We start from the raw sequence: 19,338 nt of genomic DNA on the forward strand, positions 1-19,338 counted from the left end.
TTGAAATTTAAAGTTTCTGGTGTTTTTCCTTACTGAATTAAAGCATTTTCAGTATGTTTCAACATAACCTTTGTATAGGAGATAGAGCGGTTTTATTCCGAGTTCCTCCATTTTTGGACTGTATAAGGTAGTGCCTAAAACAAGAAAGATTTGCAAACCGGTGGCAACTCTCAAACTTTTTCCTGACTTTCAATAATACGAGTATTACACTAAGCAACCAAAAAAATATTCAAATTGATTCACTTGGGTGGTGCTTTATATAAAGCAAGAGTGACGGAATTTGATTTCTTTACCGAATTTCGTTGCACTCTGGCGTTTTCTAAAGAATATTCACTAAAAACAGCTTACCAGAATTCTCTTTTCAATGAAAAAATAATAATATTTTTTTTATAAAATATTCTAAAATATAATTTACTATTTACAGTCTTGTTTGAAATTAGTGAAATTGTGCTAATACAAAGAACTTAAAGCAGTTATGTACTTTGTGTCTCATTCAAACTGAGGATTTGGTGAATCACCTGCTGCACATTTTTCAAGCGATTCATGGTGAAGAATTGAAAGCCATAAACTTCTAAATTGCTGTCCAGCAACATTTGCACTGTGCGCACCGCATTTTCCACCGCAAATGCTTGGAACGCTTTGCGGTCGTCCTCCAATTCCTTGTATTTACTCAAAAGGTCTTCGGGAATCACCGCCTTTACGATTTTCATTATGAACTGCAAGATGCGCATGTTATCCGGCACGATAACGCCAACAATGATCGGCACAGTGATGCCATTCTCGCGACATCTCTGCACAAAACGTATGATGGACTCGGGAGAGAAGCAAATCTGCGTTATGATAAAGTCGGCGCCGGCATTCACCTGTTGAGTAAACAAATAGTTGAACATTGTGTGTTTTCATTGATGAGTAAACAAATATTAAATGTTTTTTGATTGCTTTGCGTTTAATTTAGATAATTTGTTGGAATTTTTTTGTTTAACGACTTTTCATTGTGAGTATGGGGGATTTTTCTCAAACAAAATATGAATTATTGAATTATATCCGGTGTTTAAGTGCTAGTTAATGAGTTTAATAAACTTATCTAGTTTTTTTTTTCAAATCGCCATCTCATGCAGCTGTTCGTTGTTCTACTTTTTTTGTGAGAAGAGTACTCGTCTCAAATATGGTAATTACCGCTTTACTAACAGATGAAAAATCAAGTTTTTGAGGGGAATCACGCATAAAGCTGACCGTTCTAACCGAATGGTGTGTGCGCATGTCTATCAACCGGTAGATCGTGTATTTAAATCTTGGACCCGGTAAAATAAAAAAAAAAATCAGAGAGAAAAAATTTAACTGAAATCTTCGTTCGATACACTACGTTTAACCTCTAGAGGTGTTTCTGCATACATATCTACTATATGCTTAGGCGAGCTACTCCGTCAGTAAGCTTACATAAAATATGTTTTAGTAATAATAATACTATCAGGTTTATAGCCTGTGAAGAGACTACTGGGATTAAGAGTTATCGTTTTTATTGTTTATTGAAACCGGGAAACCGACCAATGTAATTCAGATGCATTAATAATCTTTTAAAATAGGAACATTTATATTTCAATTGATATCATAAATAATTTTGACCAATATTTATTAGAATAGTAAGAAAGAAAATCTCGAAAATTATGGCATAATGATCGAGAATAAGAGTTGACCTAGAGTTATATCTGTTAAAGACAAAATCATTTTTCAATTTCAGAAATACCTAAATGAACCTAACTCTATACAAGAGATTTTTCCAAAGTGAAAGTTTTTATATTCACATAATCATATTCTCACAAAGTTAGCCTCAATTCGGGTTTTTAAATACGTATTAATTATTCACTGTTACTTTAATCTTGGTCATTCCTCGAAATTTATTATATAGTGAGAAATTTCACAAGAAAATCTCAAACAAAAAATAGTATTGGTTGGAGCTCGAAATATGATTCCCAAAATTTAATATTATTAAAACTAAATTTATTTTGTTCTTAAAAGTGGAAAAAATTCGCAAATAAAATTCGGAAATAAAAACTCAAGCTCCAATGTTTCTTATTATTTGTTAGTTTAGTATTAAACCACGCGTAAGCCATATGTTGTTTAATCTTTCGTTTGAATCTTCAATGGAGATTTTAGCACTAAAATGAATTTATGCTATGACTTAATATTGACTTTAAGCGCGCTAATCAAAACAATAATAAATACTATATACTAGTCAAATACTAATGTAGTATTATTTCAGATTGTTGTTGTTAACCGTTCTGTGAACCCCAACAGATAGCATCGATGTTTACTTGTAATCATAAGCGAATTATCAATGGTAAGCAGACAAGTTCGTTAATTCAGAAACAGATGGTAGCTCCTGATTTTTTATGTTCAACTTACAAAATACATGTTGACGCCGCCCCCGCCTAATTTCACTGCCACGTCTGTGTCGGAAGAGCGATCACTACTTCGAAGCTTTTTCGAAGTCTTAATTCGAATATTTGAAGTTGCGCTCTTGCCTTTTTACTTCTTCTTAACGCTTCCTTTGCGACATCTCAACCGATCCAGACGTGGTAAGTGTAATTCCAATTAATTTAATAAAATTATAATTATTATAAGAATATTTGTTCTTCTTTTTTTTGGAAAAACTTTATGTGGAATCATTTGCGCCTTCTATTTCCCCACGGCCAACCACAAATACGAAACGTGAAGCACACCGTACTCCACCACCTGAGCTAACATTGGTCCTTCGAGCCGGATCACAGGTAACAAGTTGAATTTTTTAAAGTGAAAAGTGCATTGATTCGCCTGAATTAGTAACACGCAAGGTTACAGCCAAACATATTTTGGACTTGTGCTCTGCAAGCTATAAGGCAATAAATTAGTAAATTTGTACATAATTTATGTATGTACAAAACTAATTGTGCGGTGTGAAGTAGAGACCGAAACTTATTTTTGGCGCTCTACCAACAAAAACTCGCACACTGCAGGTTGTATTGTACTTCGTTTAAGTACAACAATAAATACACCTCGCCTTGCAGTCGTCATTTAAGTCACTTTATATATTCTAACAATATCTGTTATTCGAAATTTAATTTTCTTGGACGCACAAACAACGTCTGGAGCGTCAACAAATCTCTCTCGGTTTTCGTCTTGCTAATTTGAGTCTAGTCGCTCAACTCTGCCTTTCCATATATTGCTCGAATAGCAATAAAGGCAAGCAGCAATACAGTAGCTGCAGTAACGCTCTCGTTACAAATCTCTCTCGGTCCTTTTGTGTAGTTAATTTGAGTCTAGTCGCTCAAATCTGCCTTTTCATATTGTTCGAATAGCAATATAGGCAAGCAGCAATACCGCAGCTGCAGTTACGCGAGTGATAAGTGAAAAGTAAAACAAAAAAAAGAACAAAAAGCACATAGCCAAAAAAGAGCGTTGAAGTGAGCGACGCAATCAAAGGCAAAGCAGCGCAGCAGCCATCACAGAAGGCCGGCAGCAAAGGCAGAGCAGCAAAGGCAGGCAGAGCCAAAGGACAGCAACAAAAGGGGCATTGCATTAGTGCGGAGATAACCCCATAAGCCCAAGTTCAAGTGATAGAATTAAAATAAGTACTTGTGAATTTTATTTGTAATTTGCTTTAAATAAAGAGTGACTAAACACACATCAATCTTTGTTTGTGTATTTATACGAACACTAGGCGTGCAAGTGTATTGGGACGATTACCCAGCAAGTACTTTCCAAACAAATTTGAGCGCAACTCATTGATATCAACGACTTAGCACATATCAATTTTTGTTCGTGTATCTATTCGAAGACTAGACGTGCAAGTGCATTGGTACGATTACCCAGCAAGCACTTTGAAAAATAAATTTTCACGAAACTTGAACTTGGCTTTATTAAATTTATAATTTTTTATTTCGAAAGATTTGTACGCTTCACAACTAAACAACGCGTTAATTCAGTTTGCAGTTTTCCGTGATTGGTGCTGTAACTCTTAAACTTATTGCAACATATTTGCAATTTTTTTCAAATTTAAATCAAATTTTAAAGTTTTAGAAACGATTTTGCGCAACATATTTGCAGTTTCGGTTAAATTGTCAAATACAATGGAATCCATCAAGGCCTTTATCAGAGCTGCAGACGCTATACTGGAGTTTGAGGAGTCTTTTGCTCCAACTGCAAACAACCAAAGTGCCTACTCTCTTGAAGTACAACAAGCCGAACTGAAATCTCTGTGGGCAGAGGTAAAGTCGGAATACAAGTTGTGTTTGCCAAAGGTGGATGCTTCCGATACAAAAACAGTTGAGGACATAAAACTTAAATATACCAACAGTTACCACTCATATGTGTGTTGTGCGGCCTTGATGGGCGAACACATGCACAACCTCACGGGGTTCAACCAAAGCCCAAGTTCAAATTCTACAATAATTCAACCTGAACGGTTACAACAAACGGCAGAACCCGTGAGGTGTTCCCTCAACTTACCGCCATGTGATACAGAAATATTTCATGGCGATGTGTTGCAATGGCCCTCATTTAGGGATCTATTTGCCGCAATTTATGGGAACAACTCGAGGTTATCCCCAGTCGAAAAGTTATTCCACCTGAATCAAAAAACCCGAGGTGAGGCGAAAGCTATCGTTTCGAAAGCGCCTCTGACGAATGATGGATTCGCATTGGCTTGGAATAATTTGTTGTGTAGATATGAAAACAAGCGAGTTCTTGTCAATACACAATTAAATTTATTATTCAAGCTTCCGCACATTTCAACTGAATCTGAGGCCGAACTCAGAAATTTACAGCGGGAGATAAATAGCTGCATTTCAGCTTTACAAATACATGGCATCAATATAGATAGCTGGGATGCCTTATTTACGTATTTGTGTTCTATCCGATTGCCTGACTATACACTGTCGCTTTGGGAACAATCTCTGGATTCGGATTCAGAGATTCCAAAATGGGTTGAGTTAGACAAATTTCTAACCAAACGGGTTAAAACGCTAGAGAGGGTATCAAACCTCAAAGGCGAGTCGATTACTCAACCCAAGGTTCAGTCGGCTGATGGTGAAGGTCGGACACCAACCTTGCAATCAAGGACAGGGTCCAAACCCATAAATTCCCATCACGTCAAGACAAACAGTCTTAAATGTAAACTTTGCTCATCTCAAGCGCACATTTTAAAATCTTGTCAAAGATTTATAGAGATGCAGCCTAACGCAAGGTTAAATGCGGTCAGAAAACTTCACGTCTGCTTAAACTGTTTATCGGACACACATGAAGTCAAAGATTGTAAAAGCATGTTTAACTGTGCTAAATGCAAACAGAGACATCACACTATGATTCACCGGGATCAGAGTGAAGAAATAGCTCAGTCACCCTCCAGCACAGACCCTACTGAGATTTCCACTAAATCTCATATGGCCTCCATTAAGGCCAATGTATCAAATGTGCCGACCAGTCAAAGCATGCTCTTAGGTACAGCTATGGTGACTATATGTCACAACGACAACACCTTCACTGTCAGAGCCCTGATCGATTCGGGATCTGAAGGAACCTTCATTACCGACAGTCTGCAGAAACGCTTAAATCTGACAAGCAGGAAGGTCAGCGCACGAGTTTCGGGATTGAATAATACCGTGTCGGGACGAGTTCAAACGGTATGCTCAATCACCATTGGCTCGCCCCGTAACAAAGGTTTAAAACTAGAAGCGGAAGCGTTGGTACTACCAAAACTGACTGGACTGCTTCCATCCAGATCCATCAACCCTTCAATTGTTAAAAGGTTACCCAATATCCCCTTAGCGGATAATAATTTCCATACGAGTCAAAATGTTGACTTGTTGATCGGAGGGGATATCTACCCGAAAATCATATTAAACGGGGTAAAATCAAAGATCTTCGGTTCCCTCATTGCCCAACGTACAGTGTTCGGCTGGATTTTAACAGGTTCTGTTCCCTCCGAAGAAACAAAGAATAAACCGACTTACGTCACATATTTCAACGAGGTATCTTTAGATAATCAGCTTTCCAAATTCCAGGAACTAGAAGAAATACCTAAAAAACCATTTTTCACTGTAGAAGGACAATATTGTGACAGGTTATATTCAAAAACAACCATTAGAAACAGCGAAGCGCGTTACATTGTTTCACTCCCATTCAAAGTTATTCCAGCAGAAACTACTTTTGGAGCATCTCGACATATTACACTGAAACAGAAACGAAAGAAATGGAAACATTCCCAACAGAACGTCCAAGTAAACGACCTAGTGGTAGTTCGTGATAAAAATTTACCTCCAAATGAATGGAGATTGGGCAGGATCACCAAAATATATCCAGGGATGGACCAACGAGTTCGAGTTATGGACATCAAAACACAACGCGGCTTAATTTGTAAGCCTATCACAAAAAATGTCATTTTACCCAATCAATGTTAACTTTTTCTATACATTCACACCTTAATAATTTTCTTTTCATTCAAGAAATTATCAAAAATGACGACCATCAATTGCCCGTTATGCATAGATAATCATCTTCTACGCTGGTGCCCAAAATTTCGCCAGATGTCCCCAGAAAATAGGCTGAGGACAACCTTAATACACCGCTATTGCAGCAACTGCCTTGCCTCGAACCACTCAAAGGATGAGTGCGACAGCGTAATACGCTGTAAACGTTGCGGCAGCCCTCACCATACAATGCTCCATGGCATTAGTTCAGATGTCGAAGAACTAGACGAGGATGTCGTAGAGTTAACATGGGCACAACAAGTCGAGGCAGCGGAAATGGAAGAGGAAACCATCGCTACGACGGATTCGATACCTATTCAACCATGTCAACTGACGGCATCAGTCATGCAACCAAGGGAAAGCTCTGACCAACGATGCCTCTCCCGCATACCACACGCCCAGGATCGAGCCAGACTCGATTCGTCTCGCCGACTTCGGCGTGCTGGTAACTTCTATTCGGATTGGCGGCATGGTAACGATCGACTGAGACTCGATTCGTCTCAGCGACATTAACCGGACCCAGCGGAACGCAATGCGTCCCGCCGGCCACCCCGTCCGAAGAGAAGGCGAGGACAAGGTGCTCGACGTCAAGCAGACGCACGCCGTATCATCAAGGATAGGCACGCGACACTACCTTGGCAGCAAAAAATAGCGCTTTCACCGACCGCCTTAATCAAGATACGCACTGCAACCAGGTTTATCACTGTGCGAGCCATGATTAACCCGGTCAGTCCATCCACTGTCATTCTCGCCTCCACTATTACACGACTGCGACTCCGCACACAAGACCGTGGAGACAGCCGAGTGTGCGATTTCATGTTTCGAGACAACCATGGTGGACAGTCAGAAATCTCCGTAACAGCAAAAATACAACGTCATCAACTACCACCGACGCCAGTAAGGTCTCTGGAAGACCACACTCTTCAACACTTCCAGAACCTAAGACTCGCAGACAACGACTTCTACAAGTCAGCGCCAGTCGAGGTAATTTTGGGAGCGGACATCTACTCCCGGCTCATACTACCAGGGTTACAACCAGCGACAGTGGGACAACTCGTCGCCCAAAATACGACGCTGGGATATGTAATATCCGGCGTCGTATAATACGGCCCAATAAAATGCACTGGCTGCCTACGCCTCTGACATTTACCATTTACCCAGGATCGAGTCAGACTCGAGTCGTCTCACCGACCTCGGAATGTGGTAATTTCTACGCAGTTTGGTGGCATGGTAATGACCGTCTAAGGCTCCATTTGTCTCAGCGGCATTTCCCGGACCGAACCAGACTCGATTCGTCTTGTCGGCCACCCCATCTGCAAGAAATGCATCGCTTGCCAGAGGAAGTATAGGAGCCAGTCGCATGTTAGTTTTAAGTAATAATTAATTAATTGTAAACTGCATTTGCAGTAATACTGCAAGGCGGGCGGAATGTTGACGCCGCCCCCGCCTAATTTCACTGCCACGTCTGTGTCGGAAGAGCGATCACTACTTCGAAGCTTTTTCGAAGTCTTAATTCGAATATTTGAAGTTGCGCTCTTGCCTTTTTACTTCTTCTTAACGCTTCCTTTGCGACATCTCAACCGATCCAGACGTGGTAAGTGTAATTCCAATTAATTTAATAAAATTATAATTATTATAAGAATATTTGTTCTTCTTTTTTTTGGAAAAACTTTATGTGGAATCATTTGCGCCTTCTATTTCCCCACGGCCAACCACAAATACGAAACGTGAAGCACACCGTACTCCACCACCTGAGCTAACAATACATATTTATAGGTAGGTATGGTATATAATTTTGTTCTAAAAATAGCGTAACTTTAAAATAGATTATCTGTTATGATAGTTAAGATATTTTTTTATTTTTCTGAACCCTCAAACAGTGATTAGAAAGTATTAATGTTAATCAAAGTTGTAAAATTTATATTTATCTCAGCCTTCCAGATGATTAATTCTTTTTGACACTTTCTGTCAGTCATCTAAAGGATTAGTTATTTTTGGCAATCGTAATGACATAATTCAATTTACTGCATAAATGACAATATAATTAATAATCTATTGTAAATTTAAATAATTGAAACCAGAGAGTAATGATTACTTGCCAATAATTAAATTAGTATTGAGTAATAAAAAATATATTAAATTATTTTTCGACTACCCTGATTCTTTAGTATTTTATGTCATTCTAAAGGAAATTATACTCTCTGTTTACATATTTTAATAATATTATAATATATAATAAGCATATATTAAATACTAATTTGAAAGTAATTAAAAGTCTAATCATTACCATTTTGATTATTGTAAATGTAAATAGTTTTTATAGTTTTTTCTGATTATTTTCGATTATTTAGACCAGTGTTTATAACTGATTATATTCCGATAATTATTAGAAGTCATCTATCATAAATTATTAAAAAGTATAAGTAATGGTAACTAACCTTAATTAAATACAAAATTAAACTCATAGAAAATCAATATTATTTTTTATTTTTTATTATTTTTTATTTAAATGTCAAAATTTATTGCTAATGGTAGTGTCTGAATTCATTATTCTGAAATTTCCTAACAACTTATTCAAACACATGCTTTTCTTTCTATTAAGATAAGATCAGAGCAAGCTTGAATATGTTATAAAACTTCGTCGTTATTTTTTTAAACAGGCAATATTTAGATTATGTGTAATATGTACATATGTAAATTACTAGTATACTCCTAGAACTAATAGTTTCGCTAACAATCAATTGTAAATTTTAGCTATAATTTTTCAAATGAAATCCTCGACATTTAATAAACAAAAAAAATATATTTTCTCAGAAACTTTATTTACAAAATATTTAATTAATGCGCTCTGAACGCGTTTCCTCGAACTAGTTGATCTGATAACTGTCGCATTTTAGGAACCAACTTTAATCACTCATCAATCATATTTTTAACCTATAAATTTTGATCCCGTTTTTTCATGACGCATTCTTAGTTTTATAATATACAATTTCCTTCCCTAACTCGAATTTTTTAACTCGAAGTTCTCCATAACTCGAACTCTTGAAGTGGCAATAGAAGGCAACTTTCAAACAAATCTCCTTCCATAAATCGAACTTTTTGACAAGGGCATAATTTAAAAGAGTCCTTCTATAACATACGGAGGCAAACAAAAAATTTGATCATACACTTATGGATGTCATAAATCATCTAACAAAGGCATGGGATACAGACGACTTTTAACATATGTCTATGCATAAATCTATCTATATTTTACTGCTTTTTGAAAATTTAAATGTTTTAATGAAAATTCTTTCTATCTAATCTAAACTCGAAGCCTCTCTAACTCGAAGTTTTTTTGTGGTTCGAGTTAGAGGAGTTCCACTGTATATTGAATATGGATTCTAAATGTGTTCTATATTAAATAAATATCCTAAAGAACTCGTATAGATACGCATTTAATAATTATGCCGAATTGAGTTTCTTATATTGCCATTATGAGTTAATTTGCATTTTTTAATGCATATTTTTTCCTACTTTTAGTTTGAATCAAAGATGAATTTATACGGGTATTCGGACCGAACAATATAATTTAGTAATTCGTTATTCGATACTTCGTTAAAGCTCTTAACTGTGAACATAATTGTGCTCTAGCTCAGTAGTGTGGTTTATCTTGAAATATGAAACAAAAATTAAATAAATTTTTTAGGCAACAACGCCAAACAAATAGAAAATTTGATGTTATCAAGTAACGAAAAAAATTATCAAGCACTGGTACTTCGTTACTCGATAGAACGATAATTTGTTAAAATTAAAAATCAAAATACTCGTAAAAAACTACCGAGTATCGACTAACGAATTAACAGAGCTGGACAGGATGCATATTTACTTGATTACATAACATTTTTCGAAACCTGATTTTCAACGGGGAAGTAAATGTCTATAAAACTTGGCACTATACATAGGACAGTAGTATGGAAATTTATACCATTTATAATCGGTAGTCATCGAAATAATTTTATAACTTTTTTAGGTAAAAATAACTAAAATATGTCAAACGTAATTAGAAACATACAGAAAACATATACCAATCTATTTGAAGTTAATTAACCGTATCGATATTTTTTTATATTTTAATCTAATAGCCCATTAATGACAAAAAGTAGAAATTGCGGAAGTAGAGTGTGAAATTTGAAATCGCCATTTACTACACTAATTTTATTAATAACTGTAATTTTAGTGAAACATTAATATAGTACAGAGAGAGGAATTAAGAGAGAGATTTGAAAATGAAACTAAAACAAGTAAGGAAAGGCTAAGTTCGGATGCGACCGAACATTTTATACTCTCGCAATTTATTGATGTAATTCTATTAAGATAACACACAATTAGACCCAAATTTTCGGCATAAAGTCCAATAGAATAACGAAAACAATCATATATGCTATATGAGGGCTGAGATAATTCCTGAACCGATTTCAATAATTTTTCCAAGATACACTATAACCAAGACTATATGGTCACATAATTTTGCTAAGATATCTCACATATTAACCGATATTTGCGAAATAAAGCCCACCGTATTTTTTAAAAACCTCTAATTAATATAGTGGAAGTTATTACCCGATTTTAATAATTTTTGGAACAGAGACACACTATTAGAAGAAAATAATTTCCTCTGAATTAAATTAATACATCTGAGAAATTTACCGATATGTTCGGTGAAAAATTATCTTTAGGCACTAAATTCGTCATGTTTGATCCCGGGGCCTTAAAACGTTATAGTCCGATTTCGACTATTTCAACAGTTTTTTGTAAAGTTTTGTTACGCTATCTTCATCGTTTCCTTTTAATTATATTTTAAGTGAAGGGATCAGATGGAATTAAAAATTGAGTTATATGAGTAGTCGTGGGTGTGGACCAATTTCGCCCATTTTCCATCCGTGTCATCAGGGTGTTAAGAAAGTATTATGTATCGAATTTCATTGAAATCGATCAAGTAATTTTGAATAAGTTTTGACCCAAAAGTGGGCAAGGTCACGCCCATTTAAAATTTTTTTAAATTTAATATTTTTTCTGACGTTTTCTGTTAGTCTTTTAGTAATTTTCAACCTAAACTTTGTATGGGAGGTGGGTGTGGTTATTATCCGATTATATCCATTCATATGGTGTGTAATCGGTTACGTAAGAGAAACGACTACAGAAAGTTTACGAGATATTCACAAAAACGAATTTGGGGGCCATAACAAAAAAATTACATCCCCATAAGCCTCTTCCTAGTGCGATCCTGTATTCGGAATATAGTAGCTAGTGGATTTTGACCCGTCTTTACCCATTTTTGGCACAAAGTCACACTATTTAAAGAAACAGATTCCCCGTAAATTTTGAAATTTGTGTATATGGCTCAAAGTGGTCTATGACCAAAATACTTCAATCACTTCAACTTTTGAAAATTTTTTTTTTTTTCGAAAATATTTCGAATATTTCTAAAATATATTTTGCGATGAAAATCCTTCAAATGGTATACAGCTACAGGGATTTAGTGTGAACGTTTAAAAACTTTTGAAATGTTGAGTTTCGAAAATGATATATCTTCGAAAATTCTATTTTTCGAATAAAAATTCTTCAAACTTACGTCTCCTAGCAAGTAAACATCAAAATCTTAACATTTTTATTAAAAACTCACCTTCTCCTTGAGGTACTGCATGTCTTCCTCCATTGATTTCGATTCCGGATGTCCTTCTGGATAACCACCAACACCAATAGATACTGTGTCTGCAATGGATAAGAAAAGCGAATGAAAAAACTTAAAAGCTTGCAATCAAAAATGCACGTGTGACAAAGTAAACAAGCAGAAATCAAGCTACTCTTCCTTCCCATCCGTCTACACTACACTAGAAATAAGCGCAGAGTGCCGGGAAAGCTAGCTGCTATCAGCTCGTGCAATCAACTATTGAGAATTATACAAACGCATGCAATGCGCTGACAATTTGCACTGATGTAATAAAATGTAATAAAATGCATGGTGTTAAAGATAGCAACAACAAAAGCAACGGGTAATTTGGAATTTTTCGAAATTGCATTAATAAATCAATTAAAAATGTGAACGCCATTATTTTTAAAATAATGACAAGCAACTATCTCTGCACTTCAGCTATCTAACTATCTACCACTTAAGCTATAAACACGCTCAAGTGCCGCTTACCGCCGCGTTTGCTGCGTATATACGCGACCAAATCTTTTGCATGCTGGAATTGTTGTTGCGGCACCACTTGATCGCCGCGCAGCGCCAAAATATTCGTGAAGTTGAGCGTTAAGAAATCGTCGAGTCGCTTGGAATCGGCGCGATAGCAAGTGAAGTGTGGCATCACCACCACATGTTGTTGCAGTTCTTGTCCCAGACTGATGGCATCCACCGCCGCCATATCCTCGATGTTGGCATAGTCCTGCCCCAACCACACGAGCGAGGTGAAGAGCGGAAGCAGCGCGCCGAAGCCATTGTAGTCCAGCATTGTTTGTTGTTTGCCATATGAACGCGCCGACAGCTCGATGCCGTAGAAGAACTCTTTGGCGGCGACTTTTTGCGCGAACAGCTCACCTAGCTTGTGCTGTTCGGGCGCCAGTTGTTCGCTGGTGAAGCGCACATGCAGCGGTTGAAAATCGGCCGTCGGTGCTGTTGGAGTCGGCAGATAGCCACCGCCAATGCGCGGAGACACGCTGCTACTGTTCGACGCCGGCACGTAGTCGGGATTATGCATATTGTTTATGTTATTATTTGTAGTGAAACGAAATTGTGTGTTTTGATTTTGCGTTAGCGTCACTTTTCTGAAGCGTTCGCATCCGAAAGCGATAGCGATCTGATTGGAGAATCGTAATTCAAATAACTAACAGCGTTCGCAGTGTTGGACTTTTTCGGTGACTTGAGCGTCGCGTAGAAAGCTTTTCTGCGCTCATATTTCGGCGGAACGCTATGTTGCATTAGGGTGGTCGTGCACAAAACAACTGATTTCGCAAGGTAGTGCATACACAATGCAACATGTTGAGACTACTTTGGATTGAAAATAATATGAGAAGCTACACTGTTAGTTATAATAATAGAAACAATTTATTAAAACGTTCAAAATAACAGAAAAGTAAGAAAACAAAGGAAAACACCGGTTTAAAAAAAATATGCCAACAAATTTTTTTGTATATGTGTATCGGTCCTCGGAACTTGGGAAGACGACGCATACCTCTATCTATACTAGAGCCCTTGGTATTCGACTAACCGAATAGGACATTATTCGAATAATAATATTCGGTTTGCACTATTAGGATAATCGGCAGTCATCGACTATTCGATTAACCACTAATTTTCGACTATTCGAATAGTGAAAGTTCATTAAATTTCTATGTTTATTGAAAGATATGAAACTCATGAAAAATGCGAACAATTGACATTTTCACAAATAAAAACAAACAAAAATCAAAGGCTGCTTGGATTTGCAACAATTTCATTTAGTCAAATTCTTCTAGCGGAGCAACTATTCGAATAGTCGCAGCAGAACCACTATTCGAATAACCGTATTAGAACGATTATTCAAATAGCCGTAACATTGCGATTAATCGAATAGTACTAACCGGTTAATATTCGTACGAACGGTTACAAACCGGATATTCGAATAATCGGTTTTCAGGTTAATCGAATAAATTTAAGAGCCCTAATCTATAAACATATTTCTCGTCCAAACCGTCTTCTAACGTTGACAAATGGTTGGTATCTTCTGATTTCGAAGATGACTATTATCATAACCCTATAGCAATCGCCGTTCTCTATTATTGGCAACTAGTCACTAATTGTGTTTTCAAACAAGTTATGGTCAATCCCGAGTGCTTTACTACTTTTAATGCATTTCAATTTTTAAACGTACATATATTCTTGTGGAGCTTATTCAGTTATACATGTATACGACCACATTAAAATCGTGTATGGTATATAGTAAAATGTTTGCTTTGGAGAGTCACTTGTTTTGCTCATTCTCTTTATCTCTCCAAAGCTCCTATCTGGTTAATCAATATCTATTCAATATCATTTAAATATCTGTTGTTTATTTATTCATGTGTTTTTGGAATGCCGCTATCAAGCTAAATAAATATGTATTTGAAAATATTGATAGAGTACCGAATAGAAGATATTTATATTTATATACATACATTCATACATAGCACGTAGTCTTTTATTGTCTTGAATGATACGACAGGTTACTGATAGGTCGAGTAAGCTTTGTTAATTCATCTTCTTAAATGGTTTAGACATCGCGTACACGATTATAGCCGAGTTAACCACATCGCGCCATAGTGATACCAAGTGCAACCAAGTCCTTCTCGACGTGGTCTTTCCAACGGAGTGAAGGTCTTCCTATTTTTCATTTTCACCAGCGAATACTGCAGACTGTGAGGGCTGAGGTAACTCTTGAACCAATTTCACTTATTTTCACCACCAAGTTTCAGGCCTATACGCCCACTTAATTTTACTAAGATATCTCACCAATATATGCAGAATATAGTCTGCCGTATTTTACCCGAATTTAATAATTTTTGGAATTAAATTATCATTAGAAGAAAAAATTTTTCTCTGAATTATAATACATTACATTATCACAGAGATTTACCCATATTTCAATTTTTATAGTGTGTGATGGGGTACGTAAGGAAAACGAGTGTAGGAAATTTGGTTTATGCAGCTTTACCTTGCAAACCAAGATATATACAAAAAACTTTTTTAAGGTCGGCGCCACGTCTACTTTTCCAAAAAAGTTACATTCAGATATGCCCCTTCCTACTGCGATTCTTTATGCCAAATTTCACTTCATAACTTTATTTAAGTTTTTGGCGTGGCTGTGGTCCGATTTCGCCCATTTTCAATACCAACCTCCTAAGAGTGCCAAGTTTCGTCAAGATATCTTCCTTTTTACTCAAGTTATCGCTTGCACGGGCAGACAGACGGACGGACAGACATCCGGATTTGAATTCTACTTGTCAACCTGATCATTTTGATATATATAACCTCATATCTAACTCTTTTATTTCTGGGCGACACAAACAACCGTTATGTGAACAAAACTATTATACTCTCTTAAGTAACTCTGTTGCGAGAGTATAAAATGCAATTTCAAGATAAACGGGCTTTAATTGAATTTTGAATCTAACTGATCCGAAAGCTTCGACAACACAGGGTATTGAACAAAGAGATTATTTGTTTTACAGTTTTGAATAACGTCCAACTTTATCAAAATCTCCCTTATACTATTTATCGCAGAAATATTACTGGAATAAATTATTTATAAACAAAAATTTTACATTTTCAACATGTGGCAACACATTTATTTAGAAAAATTGTAGGTAAAAAAATCAAGAAAGAACATTGTTTGGCCATTTGCTGTGGACAGATCGCGATGCAGATAAAAGTAAAGCACAAGTCCCTTCCAATAACTCATCAATCAATAGCTATACTCTTTCTGCTTTTCCAAGTTTTCTTTATATCCAAATATGCGTGATGCGTTTGTCGATGTTAATAAGAATTACTTTAATTGTATATCATTTATATATTTTGCCGACATACGGCCCCAACTGTTGCAAAAAGTGGTCGAAAATCAGACCTCCGCAGCGGTGACTTATCCAAAATCATTTTGAAGACCTAATGACAAAGCCTTATAATTGTAATGAAACTAAATTCTGGACCATAACATTAAATTATATGGGATTTATTACTTCTTGAAAGCAACATTTCGAAAAAACACCCTAATATAAAACATTTTAACTTTTCTGTTCCGCATTTAGTCAACATGGTGGTCTACACTGCATTACCGACCAAATTTTATATCAGAAAATTTAGAGTAATGTGCGACAGTTTGAGAGCTTAGGTATGCTTGACTCAACAGTATAGTTCTTTTAAATAATCCAATTAAATGAAAAAGTCAATTCGCAAATTTCCAAAAAAATTTGTTTTTGCATAATCATCATTAAATTTTTATAACAAATATTTATAGAAATATATGTGATACTGGCCTAACTAAGTCCATAGATTTATTCATCAAGCATGTAAATACTCGACTAAATTATTAAGCTACAATAATTTACGGATAAAACATTTTAAAGCTGAAATTTATTTAATAAATAAATCTTAAAATAGTTTATCATACTAGGCGGGACAAACAGCCGTGTCCATTATGATTACATGAACCCATCTGTCCTTGCGAAGGCAAAATACAAATTTGAATCTTACAAAAGAGTATAAAATAATTTGAAACACAACTGTAAAATTACTGTTTGTTTTTATTTATTGCGTTAGCATAACTTTTCTCTTAAAAATCGCTTAAATTTGGTTAACTTACTTACAAATAGACATATTTTATTTTTTGTTTTTTTTTTTCTTTTAATTATACTTCTCGTGTTTTTGTTATATTTTGGCAAATGACATTTCTGTGCTAAGTAAATCTCACTGTTTCCCTATGTAAAACACTATACAAACAGTTTCAACACGGTGGCAAAGTGGTAAGCAAGTGAGCGCTTCTTACTTCGTTGCTTTAGAAATATATAATACATACATAAATATATTTAAATACATAACGTACACTAAGCGCTCACTATTGTTTACCATTTCATTACGATTGCTGCTTTTGCTAAATGCAGCAAGCAAATGTAGAATGCTGGATTATTACTATAAATATGTTTGTATGTATGCAAATTAATTGCACAACACTGTTGCTACACTTGCACTTATAAGAAAAGAAATGTTTGTGTAATTGTAACCAGTGCGTTGTGCACACTTTCAGTTTAGTATTATTACACTTACATAATATACAATATTATATACTATATTAATATTTAACAGAATGATTATGATTATTTAATGGAAGATTTAATTTTCTTTAAATACAATACAAGCAAACATTTTGTAAAACAAAGACGATTCACTGAGGACCTATATAACGGCTAACAATTATGTCTCAACATAATTTGTTGTCTTTATTGACATACATACATGCGTGAATTTATATATTTTTTTACAATTTATAATAGCTGCCGCATTGTATTCAGCACTAAATCACTCATTCGTTAAATATAATGCGTTTGTTGTTGAGTTGTTAAATATTAAAAATAGCGAAAATCTCTAAATGAAAAAGTTTTAAGCCACTAAAATATATATAAAAACTATAGTTTGTAGTACTTGAACATAGAAAATTTTATGTAACGCGCAAATTGAGTACAATTAGTATAAATGTTTACAAATGAAATGTGAATAGACAATGTTTCAACTAAAGTAACAGTAGTCACTTGCTGCTAAAGCTGTTTGCATTAGTATTACCACTAAACTTTATGCAACTCTGTCTACTTGCAGTCCACAAATAGTTAAAGCAACGCGCACACAAGTGTTTCTTTTAATATACAAACATTTGTAATAATTTTTTATATATACTTATTTGAAAAAAAAAAAAATCAAAAATATTTTCTTATTGACCTACGCGCTTTTATACTTTTAAATTACTTTTTAATGTTTGCTTACTTTTTCTGTATTTTTTTTACTTTTTTGTTTTTTTTTTTTTCTATTTTCTCTTAAATTTTTTATTACATTTTGTTATTACCATAAAGATTCTTTACATACATACATATATAAAATTGTATTATTTAATTAGCTATATACTATCGCAGTCCATATTTGACGTCTGTCATTTCTTTTTGATACGCTGCACGATCCACTCGAGCCCCTGATAAAGCCTATTAATAAGGAAGAAGTGGAGTATTGATTATACAAGTTTTTATACATAGGTATATAAATATGCAATTAAAAGTATTAAAAAGCAACATCAATCTAATAAGTAGCGTAATAACTAATAATAAAAGCTAATAATTAGCGGTTTTGGAAGTGAAGATAAAGTGGTAAAAATGATTAACGGGAGAAAAAATTATCTTGTGCAGAGAAACCACTACAATAAAGACAGAACAGATTTGAATATAAAAAATGTGTTTTCAAAAATTTTATTATTACCGTAGAAAAAACAAAAAAGGATGTCTTCAACATTTTTTATGTAATAAACATGTTTCAGGGATTTCTGACAGCACTCAATTTCGTACACAATCTTAACTAATTTACAATTAATATTTAATTGACAGTAAATTGATAAAACTTTTCATAAAAAGACATTTCTCAAACACACTACTAATTGAACAATTAACCGAATATCAGTAATTTAACGCTTAATTGCATGCGCTTATGTACACAATCTTACCTAACTATACAATTGTATTTAATTGACAATTAAATTGATATAAAACTAATCAATAAAAGACATTTAAAATTTCTTGAATTTAAGACATCCGCTTAATTGAGTTAATTATCAAATCGTTCGCACCAATATTATCTAAATTTTAAGAATTTCAGCATTTTTGTTTAAGTATTTTCTAATAAAGTTGTGAACTGTTAAAATATAATTAATCAATATCGATAAAAGGCATAATTATGCTCAATTTTGTACACAGAACAGCAATTAACTAATTATATAGTTAGTAATTATTTACTTTATTAATTTATTATTGACAGTAAACTGTTGTAAATGTTAGTTCGTTTTATTTATATAATTTATTGACATTAAACAGATGTAAATGTCTTCATGAAAAACTTTTTACATAGCTCTCAATTGCGAATTTTTTAGGCTAAATTGAATATATTTAAACAGTTGTTGTTGTTGTTGTTTTAGTAACGATATCTATCCCTGCCATCTAACGGGAGGCCTAGGAAACGTGCTGTTTCGACCGGAAAGGGGTGTTAGATGAGTAGGGTTCGTTGGGCATGCAAAAGGGTGGTTAGTGTCATGCG

The 19,338-nt window shown here is 34.8% G+C and overlaps 2 protein-coding genes across 6 annotated transcripts in view; both read right to left on the minus strand.

The window, feature by feature from the left end:
- Nucleotides 1-402: 402 nt before the first annotated feature.
- On the minus strand, nucleotides 403-13,572 carry LOC105220450 (5,10-methylenetetrahydrofolate reductase). The gene is made up of 3 exons (XM_054231269.1): nucleotides 12,688-13,572; nucleotides 12,169-12,257; nucleotides 403-863 (listed from the first exon to the last, which is right to left on the minus strand). Exons 1-3 carry the CDS (start codon nucleotides 13,238-13,240, stop codon nucleotides 474-476), a joined length of 1,032 nt encoding a protein of 343 aa, XP_054087244.1. The 5' UTR covers nucleotides 13,241-13,572; the 3' UTR covers nucleotides 403-473.
- Nucleotides 13,573-16,780: 3,208 nt separating this feature from the next.
- Nucleotides 16,781-19,338, minus strand: part of LOC128922016 (ADP-ribosylation factor-like protein 5B) — a 137,548-nt gene continuing 134,990 nt past the window's right edge. For all 5 annotated transcript variants that reach the window (XM_054231275.1, XM_054231274.1, XM_054231273.1 and 2 more), the window contains one exon: nucleotides 16,781-18,239. In XM_054231275.1, the coding sequence (XP_054087250.1) occupies nucleotides 18,191-18,239 (49 nt within the window). In that variant the 3' untranslated portion in view covers nucleotides 16,781-18,190. The remainder of the gene's footprint in view (nucleotides 18,240-19,338) is intronic.

This window comes from Zeugodacus cucurbitae, chromosome 5 (assembly GCF_028554725.1).
Source record: "Zeugodacus cucurbitae isolate PBARC_wt_2022May chromosome 5, idZeuCucr1.2, whole genome shotgun sequence".
Classification (NCBI taxonomy): Eukaryota; Metazoa; Arthropoda; class Insecta; order Diptera; family Tephritidae; genus Zeugodacus; species Zeugodacus cucurbitae.

Bases quoted from the DNA above. Each gene is read 5' to 3' on its own strand.
- LOC105220450 (XM_054231269.1), bottom strand. From the start codon at position 13,240: ATGCATAATCCCGACTACGTGCCGGCGTCGAACAGTAGCAGCGTGTCT. The intron at 12,258-12,687 runs GTAAGCGGCACT...TATCCATTGCAG, and splicing joins TATACGCAGCAAACGCGGCG to ACACAGTATCTATTGGTGTT. The intron at 864-12,168 runs GTGAGTTTTTAA...TTTACTCAACAG, and splicing joins TGCAGTACCTCAAGGAGAAG to GTGAATGCCGGCGCCGACTT.